We start from the raw sequence: 10,641 nt of genomic DNA on the forward strand, positions 1-10,641 counted from the left end.
GAATTTGTTCCACGTAGAAGACGAGACCAGCACCTCGATGAAGCTTGAGTCTTTGTCTGAGGTTGAATCAGAAAGGAATCAGACTTTACCACGATTCTGCACAATATTGCCACTATGAATAAGGCTCCATCGGGGCAGCTTCGTGCAACAATTTGGTGATACTCTGTTTTAGCGAGCATAATGTACAAAAGTGCTAATAAAGACTTAGCAAAAAAACTGACTGATAAACTTCATTATTTGCCTTATTTATAACACTTATGGAATATATTTATTCACTATTATAAACCTTGACCAGTTTTTGTTTCATAAAAAAGCATCATATATCGGTGTAGTGCAACATGAACACATGGTAGGAAACATGACTGGGGTTAGTGACAAGATGGAAGAAAACTACAATTTTGTTAATCCTGATTCTGGCTCACTGTGCAACATGAGGACTAATGAAACACGTCAGATGGAGCCCAGATGTTGCTTTTTCTGCCTATGAACGGCTGGAAAAAAACAAAACAAAACCATTATATCAATGTAATGTCAAAGTGGAAAATGGCTTGTGCACTTTGGTAAAGTGCCGTGGAAAGTTTTAATGACCCTAATAATAAGAATGCGTATTCCCCAGTTTGATATTCTTCTTACTTTAAAAATAAAAACGGAGGTAGTTGTCTTACTTTTTAGTGGTTTTGTGGACTAATTATGTTTAGTAATGCACGTTGCATGCAGCCTGTGTTACGGACCAATTTATCGGTCTCTACTGTGGATCTCAAAAGGATGAACACGTCCATTCAAGTAATAAAAAGAAACACATTGGTGAATTTGGAGGTTTATCCACAACAAATAAATCTAACTTTTTACGGCAATATGATGCAAATAACCTGAAAAATCAAAGGAGTTTATTTAGTTGAATCACCCCATCCTTTCTTCTTCTCCTGTGTGTATACATGACATCGACCTTATCGCCCCCTGTAGGGCAGTGGTGAAAACGCTACATTTGAGTGGAACAACGTGGCCCCGCTGAGATAAAAATGGTACCATTACCCGTGTGTTTCTTGTCCGTGCGACCTCGTCTGTCAGACTCGATCGCCAAAGCGTTGTACGTTGACATGATCTGTTTGACATCAGCAAATGAGAAGTCCCTTTCATCTTAAACTCAGCAGGAGCTGATGAAGTGTGCTGTGGGTGTCAGGGCCTGGCTGAAGAGAGAGGCTATTAATTCTAGCCAGACACCAAGGCATCTTCAGCCCTTGGTCCACGCAGCACTGATTTAGTAAAGAGGGTTGTGTTGAGGCTGTCAGCAGCTCAGAGTGACACCCAGTAAGAAAGAAAAACAGATGTCAAGTTAAAAGGAAGCTCCAGTTTCTATCATATGTGAATTGAGCATCGAGTAAACAAGAATGCTTTTATGTATTATAGTTTGTTTTCATGTTTTGGTTGTATTGTGATAATAACAAAGGTGACTATAACCATTTATTAAATTTTTTTGGGGGTGACTGTATGGCTGTGATTGTGCGTCACAGTGATTACAGTCCCATAAACACAAATACTGCTCTTGAAAAACATTCCCATTTGTTGTACGCTTCTTTAGGACACGAGTCACATAAAGTGTGATTTGCGTCACTGCAATACACACAGTGAATGGATTTAATCAAATTTTAAAACCTATTGCTATTTATTGATACACCATTAATTGAACAAACAGTGGAAGAAAATAGTAAAAATAACAATCCCAGCAATACGGACAGTTTTGAGGTGTTTTAAAAAATTTTAACTGGAATTTATCGTGCTAACGATGAATCAAAATGACACACGATACGATAAACGCCCAAACCTGTCTTGTATCATTCCTCCTTAGGCCCGCCCTAGATGTTCATGTACTCAGCACTCAAACCTCTTTCAGTTCAGCCAAAAACAGGAGGCATCAAAATCAGAAGTTTGAAAATCGTAGCTAAAAATTTCTGACATGCGCAAATAAGTTTGTTTTTCAAATAACTTTACTTTGTAAGAAAAAAAAAGTGATTTAAAGGCGGGAAAAAAGGTCTTAGAGACACAAATTATTTTAAAAAATGAAGTGGTTGATTACACTTCTAAAAACTTTGATCGTATTTTTTTCTGATTACTTTTTGTTTGAAGAATAAGGCAAATTTCCATTCACATAAATCAGAGGAAACAAAATACAACAAGTACCAGAGTGTGTTGAATACAGATGTATGATTTGTATTCAAAGCATTTCAGATTTTTATTTTTGAAAAATGTTGAAATCCATGTTTTCTTCTCCGTTTTCCTTTGTAGTTTTGGACTACTTTGTGTTGGTTGAACATATGCAGTCCTAAACTAAGACACAGTGTCTGACAAAAGTATATGAAAAGATTTTTTTAAATGTCAGAAAACACCTTTTTGTTTTTTCTTAACCACAGTTTTTCTCTCAGGCAGTACTGAAATTGCAGTAAATACCAAGTGATAATTTTTTCCTGGAGAATTTTTTCCCTATCATGTAAGATGAGGAACTAACACATATTTTCCTCCCTGTTTCCTTGGATTTCATATCCAGGTGTAACTTCATGTGTCTGGTTTTGTCTCAGGGTTTCGCTGCCAAATCAGCCTTCCTGTGAACACAGAACAAATATTATTTTTGTTTAGTTTTTTCTCATTTGTGAGTGTTTAATCAGAAGGAGTAAACGTCCTCAGGTTCTGGCTGCTGCCGTGTTTCTAACACTCTCTTCTCTGTCATGATTCTTTCTCAGGTAATGACAGCGGCTATACGTGCACTCGGTGTGTCACTCTGTTTGTCTGACTAAGCTTGGCCCTGTAGTTGCGTTCAGGCTAAATGAGGTCATAACTTAAAATGATTCTTAAAGTTGTGTGTTTGTAAGTGACTGTCAGCGCAGGTACACACTGTTCTGAGCTGAGTGGCTTTGGCAGGAGCGAGAAAGGCAGAGTAGGAGGGAGCTGTCGGTGCAGAGACGTCTAACGGGTGGGAGTTGTGAGTTTGTGCGTGTGTACATGTGTGAATGTGTGGATGTGTGTGTTTTTGGTTTTTTTTGTTTTTTCCAAGGGGTGCCCAGTATGGGGGGATTAACCCTGTGGGAGTTTGACTGTGCTCTCATGTGCAGCCAACTGTGCTGTCTGCTACAGCCTGCGCTACACGGGCTGAGAGACAACACGCTTTGCTTTCAGTTCATCACATTCGCACTTTACATGTCTTCCTGTCTGTCTGCCTCCATCACTCACACGCACACATTCGCGCCGCAGACTGCAGCGTGACCTTTCCGTCGAGGCGCACGTGGCCGGGACGCGAACCGGGCCCAGTTTGGGTCCGCACGAACCCGACAGCAGAGAGAAATCGTCGAGATGGGAGAGAAGGGTTCGGCTCGGCGGGGAAATCCTCTCCTGTCTCCATAGCAACGGTCGCTCGATTAGGACCGCATCCCAGCACAATCGTTACAGAGCCTTAACTGGTTTGTCAGTGCGCGATTGTCTACGGGTGCTTCAAGCCAGTAAGAAGGAGCAACACAGATTTAAATTTCTTTAAATATATTGTGGTGTGATACTATTTAGCCAACTGAATTTGCCCCTCATTCAGAATTATAACTCAGCTGTTTGTGGTATCTTAACAAAGTGGAGTGACTGGGTATGATATCAACTCCGTCACAAAGTGGTAGGCCACATCCAGAACCTGAACCGGGGTCAGCCGATACTGAGACCCATAGTCAATCAATCAATCAATCAATCAATCAAGTTCAATAATGTTTATTTGTACAAAATAGCAACAAGGTAGCTTTACATCGCAAAAGGTCATAAAAGCAACATATTCACCAATTGAGAAACCAGTAGCAAACACACTTCTAAACATTACACATCAAAATGTTGGTCATTTATTGTCTGTCAAAAGCAGCTCCAATCAGGTGGGACATTAGCCTAGATTTAAAGGAAGACAGAGCACATCACAACGTGCTGAGGTCAGCCATTTTCTTCTTGGTCAATAGTTACAGGCCTCTAACCCTAATGTGACCCTCAAATTATTTCAATGAACAGAGAGCATCATGGGATGTGTTTCAAAGGTTCAGCACCACATAGCCACAATGTTTTTTTTTCTTTTTTTTAAAATAAAAAGTAGTAAAGGGGAGCTGAAATCCTAAAAGTGTTTACTTTTAGGATCTCTGCACACAGCACAACATGTTGCTTAGACTGCAGCTAATTATCTAGCTAATACAATCGAGGCCTCTTTGTCACTAATATATATTTAGTGACACTTTTTGATGCAAAATCAAAATGTTTTAGAAATTAGAGTGGTAGAAACAGCAGACGTAGGCTAGAAGCAACTTTTCCATTAAAACCTTTGTGTTGGCTTGGGAATAATGAATTTAATTTTTCTGAAAAGAACTTTGTGTTAATGAGAAAAATTTGCATTAACACAATTTTTCACAGTGGCTGGAAAGATTCCTCATTATATTGGGTCCATGTTTGCAAGGAACACAAAGCAGAAAGACGATGTTTAATTAAGAATTTGTTTATTTAGCGCGAGTCAAATTATTAGCAACACGTATATTGTACATCTCCCCTTCATCTCCAAACAGAAGAGACAGTGCAAGGGAATAAAATGCCTACACCAGAAGTGATGTAGAGGCATAACATGGACATTTTTAAAGAACATTATCAAATAACGGTTTTTATTTAAAGCTGCTACAGCTTTATTTTATAGACCTGTACTGGTCTGTACAGGTCTACTGGACCCTGATGTCACCCTGTACTAAATTGATGGGACTTTATTTTAAAATGTGAAGCACCAATCCAACTGGTAACATTTCAATCAAAGGAGTTGTAAAGGTTCACATAGAGATTCTTTTGTATAGTCGAGGTTATTTTATGCCATTTACTGACCTGTTAACAGGGAAATCACGAGGCAGGAAAACGTCTTCATAAAATTCTTCCACATAGCGCCGTGACCTGGACATGCTCTGCACACAAAGTGGATTTTGGAGCGATCCCACATGCCAAACATGTTTCTTTACTAACTTTAGATTCACACTCCAAAAAACATTATTTTCCTTTCCAACTTTCTCAGCTTTTGCAGATTTTCTATATTCATGATCAAAATATTGAAATTAGGGAGCGCAAAACAAGCGTTGCATTAACACAAATAACTTGCATGTAGCATTGATGGGTAAAAAGAAAATTTGTCTTTAAATTCAACACTGTACAGCAGGTTGTAAGGCTGCAGTCACATCAGTCCTGTTCAGTGGTGGAGAAAGTATTCAAAAAATGTACTTAAGTAAAAGTACAAATACACGTAGCAGAGTTGTAGTCAAGACAACCGAACCTGAAACCAAGTCAAGACCAGCACCCCGCGCTACGTGACACAAAAAAATTAAGTTTTACCTATCAAAATTGCTTCTCAAATTGATCTGAAAGATCCACATTAAATATGATTAAATACTTAGAGCTGAAATGAATTTAATTAGTAAAGATCCATCCAGAAGAATTGGATCGTTCCTGAATGTCATATCACTATATTGCAGACTTTGGTCACAGCGTTGTCCCATATTTGCCACACCTCATTCAACACCTCCACACAATAATTCAGCGCATGAGTGACAACTTTTTTTTCATCGCAGATGCAACATGTCTCTGTACAGCTAGCTTTGCTAGCATCACGTCCACAGATCTCACCTTTCTTTAAGCTTTCCTTCGAAGTGACGCTAAAAGTTGGACGAAGTCCCCACCGTCTGTGAAAGCGAAGCGCTGCTGATTTTACATGTCGCCATATCTTATGATTTATGCAGCTATTATCGATTAGTTAGACATCTTCTCCCGCTCAGAGGAAACCACTGCGCATGTCTGGAGCTCCGCGTGCGAGTAAAGGTGGAGGCGATGGGTGACAACAGACACTAAGTCACGTTATTGCTCGGATTTTACTGCGCCACCTTAAGACCCTGAACTTCGCATTTTAACGGATGAAAAGCGCAACGCGACTTGGATGTAACAAGTAACGCGACAATTTTGTAGAAATGTAGTGAAGTAGAAAGTACAGATACTTACTGTAAAATGTAGTGGAGTAAAAGTAGAAAGTACCCATTATTAAATCTACTTAAGTAAAGTACAGATACACGAAAAATGTACTTAAGTACAGTAACGAAGTACTTGTACTTTGTTACTTCCCACCACTGGTCCTATTAAATCCGTTTTATTTGATTTCCCTGTGGAACCTAGAAAGTCTGGTTCATTTGGGAACTCTAACACAGACTAACGAGGCGAACTCTGGTCCACCTACAAACTTAGGTCTCGGTTTGATTGGCGTGAACTCTGGCGTGGTCCGAATGCATATATGGTTTCAAGCAGAATCCAAAAGCAGGGAGCAGACTGTAGCGCAGGGCATTCTGGGTAAATATGACCAAAATATAAATGTTTCAGTCTTGCGCTAGCAGGAGAAATGGGCTTGTGGTTTTTTACCAGAGAAATCCTACAACCGCTAAAATCTGATGCTACTCCATTTTTGTTTACATTCTGTAAAGTAGGAAGTTCTGAGGTTTTCATGTTTCTTCAGCAGTTCTTGGTCCAGCGCCACCACAGGCGAGCAGGAGAACATGTTTTTCAATTAGTTTGCATTGTTTTAAGCAGTGTAGTGTGAAAGTGAACTGCACCAGCTGAAAATCTAACACATGTTGCAACTTTGGTCTCCAATCGATGCGAATCTGCCTGATTATTGTAAAAACACACTAAAATGAGTTAATTCTTACCTCAAGTCTACAAAACACACAACAGATTTCACCCTGTTATCGTTTACCCCACAGTAAAACTGAGGGGTAAAACCTGAGTTTGACCCTCTGTGTTTCAGGGTGTTAGAGACCACACCCGCCAGCAAATAGAGTTAAATCTGTGAAGACTCCATCTAAAAATGCAAGAAATTTCTCTGAATCTTTTCAAAGTGATCTTAAGCAACAGATAAGAACAGATTCTCCTGCAGGTCAGCCAGACTGTGCTTAGCGCTCCAGGTTCTGTTCTATGTGTTGTTACTCAAAATTTTCCGCTTTTCCTTATTCATGAGGTAAATTCCGATGTTAAATATGTTCTGCCCATCACACATGACAGTCACCTTTACGATGCTGTCTTCCACTCCATCCTCGCCTTTCTACCCTTTCTGGCTCAGCTTGCTGTTTATGTGCTCATCTCACTCGGTTCTGAATCTGGTGAAATGACACATGTTTGACAGGAAGCAGCCTCGGGCACAGACAGGGCAGCCCTCTTTAACTTCACTCTGCTACCTGTCTAGCACCACACTGAAATACTAACATGCCATCAGGAGCAGAAACAAAGTTAAGGCAACTCTTCCATCCGCTCTTTAGTCATCATGAGACATAATACATCAACGACCAATAGTTTTGGATCTTTAAATACATTTTATTGATAAGCTAGCATAGATGTTAGTGGACTTTGGGTTGGTTCACACAAGCTGCTCTTCTTACTGGTGAGTGTTCACAGGACCATGACAGTCAATCAGCCACAACTGAACGCGGCAGTTTGAGAATGTTATTTTGGGTTTGGTTGCAGATGTGTGTGTGTGTGTGTGTGTGTGTGTGCGTGTGCATATGTGTGTGCGTGCGTGCGTGCGCGTGCGTGTGTGTGCGCAGCATTTTATGGCTACACGAAAAAGACATGCTAGATAATGATCCAGCCTGGAGGGTTCTCTTGACACTAAATGATTGAAGCAGTAAAGCTTAAGTGACTGCATCACTTTTTCATTTTCTTTTTTTTTTTTTTACAGACTTGGACTCAAGAAACACCTAAATAACAAAAACAGTCTTGACTTGATTTATCAATCTTTATGTCATTGTTGTGGAATTTTCCCCATTTTTGTTTCTTCTTAGAAATAATTCATAATTGGATTGAATTTACTTTATATACTTCCCTAGCCATACTGAACACTCAAAGCACATTCATCCACAAATGTTTTCACAATCACACACATATTTTCAAAGCTGTAGGCGACTTTTGCCCCAGAAATGCATTGACATGTGGCAAGAGGAAGGTGGAATAGAACCAACAACCTTTGGATTTCAAGATAACTATTCATTGAGACAGACTTGTCGCGAATACGATGAAAAATTCCACAACACTCAAGTGAACATCAAGGAAACGTAGCTGGTATATAAACCACAGACAGCAAATTCTTCTGTGAATTGATGGCTTTAATTATTGGACCAGAACTTGCCTTTTAATGACTTGAGACCTGACTGACTTATCTCTAAGACATTTGAGCCTGGACTAGGACTCATCCCACAAGAATTTGAGGCGTTTCTTGGAATTGCTTCAGAAGGACTTCAGACTTTAGTTAAGAAAAAAAAAAGTCCAAAGCCTTTTATTGTCATTGAGCTACAGAACGAGATTCAGAATGCATCTCTATAGGTACACATGTAAAATCACTGTGACGCTGGTAAAAACATTGTTAAAGGGTTAATAGAGGAACCATGTTGACTTCCTTATGGCGGAGTTTCAGAAAGAGCAGGAGCTTCTTAAAGAGACGGAGGCCTAATTTCAAGGCATGAAATAACAAAGTCAAATGTCTTTGAGGAGTTAGTCTGTACTCGCTTGACATATACAGCATTTTTATGAGTGATGGTAAGATATTTACTTTATTGTGCTATAAAATGGGAATATGTGCCTGGAAAAAACATACTATCCCTTTAATGGGTGTGGAGGCATCAAACTCCAGAAATCAGAGGTCTGACACCAGCTCCGATTGTCAGCTGGCATTCTTTGACAAACAGTCTTGACAGGACAATTCTTCCTCCTTTCTTGATTTCTATTTATTTTAAGACCCTTGATTGAAATGGTGACCAGCATATCTGGATCAGTGCCACTGACTTCTCTCTCCCTCCTGCTCTTTGCTTTGTTGCCCCTGACAGGTTGTGATGCACACCGATGGGAATCCAGAAAGCTTCCTGTGCCAACGTCTGCCCGCACTGACCTCCATGACCCAGCTGGACGCCGCCGCCACGGCCTACGTCTGCCAGGACCTCACCTGCTCCCTGCCTGTCACCGAGCCCCAGGAACTGCGGCGGCTGCTCCTGGACGGGACCACTGCGCTGGAGGCCCGCTGATGTGGGAAAGCCAAGACTGCATCCTGCGAAATCTGCTGCTTCCTGACTTTCCCCTCAGTGAACACCAAAGCTTTAGAAAGTTCTGGTGCAGTGCCTTGCAGACGTAACAAAATAAATTCCTCTTCCCGGTTTTCTTGCAGAATGCAGCTTCTTGCAGCTTCCCTGAGCTGAGAGAAAAGCATCCCCACAGGATCGTGCTGCTATTGCCAGGTTTTACAATGAGGTGCAGTGAGTTCAGTGGCGGCTTTGACATGTAGGTCCAAAAGTTCAATTTTAAACAAAACCCCAACCTCTTCACACTTATTTAAACTAATCTGTCAGCCACAAAATGTATTAAATTTAAAAAATGCAAAAAAAAATGTTAGGGATTTTTTTGTGTTGTTTTTTGTTTTACCCGCTCAAATAATAACTTTTAAGAAATTTGCAAATCCTTAAAGATCCAAAACATAAAAAAGATGATTTCCAAACTTTTGGGGATCAGTTGTTTTTTTGTTTTTTTTTATTTGTTTGCCAGATTTTTTCCTTTCTTGAATTGTGATCAGGGGGGCCAGTCAAAAGCATTTCAAGGGCCATAAATGGCCCCTGGGCAGCACTTTAGACACCCTGTTCTCTTCTTTAAGAGGGAAGATGGTCGTACTGGAATTTATTTAGAGCCAGCTGAGTAATAGGGCGTTACTATAAAAGGCACATATATTTATTTTCTGTTTGTGAACCATAATTTTGCTTCCACTCTACCTTATGTTGGTATAGAACATAAAATCCCAATAAACAGCATTCAGCTTTATGGTTTAACTTGAACATTTCAGTGAACACTTTTGCAAGTCGCTGTATTATGCAAACATCATCTTCGACAGTCTAATATTTACTATTAGTAGTAAAGCGTTACCTCTGCAGCAGCAACCTATTAAAAAATATGCAACACTTGTACAAAATACTGAAGCTTGACTGTAAATGCCAGACTGCTAATGGAAAACAACTTCAAACCACCGATGTGAGCCGTATGGAAATTAACTTGAGCCGCACTGCTGTCGTCTGATTACCCAAGTCAAAAGGTAGAAACAAGCCTTTTTTCAAGTTAAAATTGCTTCATGTACCAATTTCTGTAAATTAATAGCAGCAAACAAGCAGCTCTTTGCCACGTTATTAAATGCAACTGTTGTGGATTTTATCCTGATGTTATGACATGGAACAAAAAAGCACGATGCATATAAAGCATACATTTTTTTCTCCTGTTTATTTAATAAAATTATTTTCTTGCATCTGAGCAGTAAAAGTGAGACTTTTGTTGCTAAATGTTTTCTTGTCAGTGTAGAAAACATTCTGCTCATTTTCTCAGTTTTAATTATTTTATTTTATTTTTTTTGCCATTCTAAAAGTTCTCAAGCTTTATACACTTTTCTTTGGCAGCTGGACGTTTTTCTATGGCAACATAAAAAATATTTGTTTGACAGGAGCTACTGGACTGACCTCAAAGGAGAATTCAAGATTTACAGTCGTTGGGAAAGTCTTTGAGATTTGGACATTTTCTTGAAGTCTCAACTCTGCCTCTTAG

At 39.7% G+C, this 10,641-nt stretch overlaps 1 protein-coding gene across 1 annotated transcript in view; it reads left to right on the forward strand.

Moving 5' to 3' along the window:
* spata20 (spermatogenesis associated 20) overlaps positions 1–10,348 on the forward strand; it is a 39,877-nt gene extending 29,529 nt beyond the window's left edge. Inside the window, exon 16 of the mRNA XM_014991531.2 lies at positions 8,895–10,348. Within this exon, the coding sequence (XP_014847017.2) occupies positions 8,895–9,089 (195 nt within the window). The 3' untranslated portion in view covers positions 9,090–10,348. The remainder of the gene's footprint in view (positions 1–8,894) is intronic.
* Positions 10,349–10,641: the final 293 nt, after the last annotated feature.

This window comes from Poecilia mexicana, unplaced genomic scaffold (assembly GCF_051168715.1).
Source record: "Poecilia mexicana isolate PSO_F unplaced genomic scaffold, ASM5116871v1 scaffold_19, whole genome shotgun sequence".
NCBI lineage: Eukaryota > Metazoa > Chordata > Actinopteri > Cyprinodontiformes > Poeciliidae > Poecilia > Poecilia mexicana.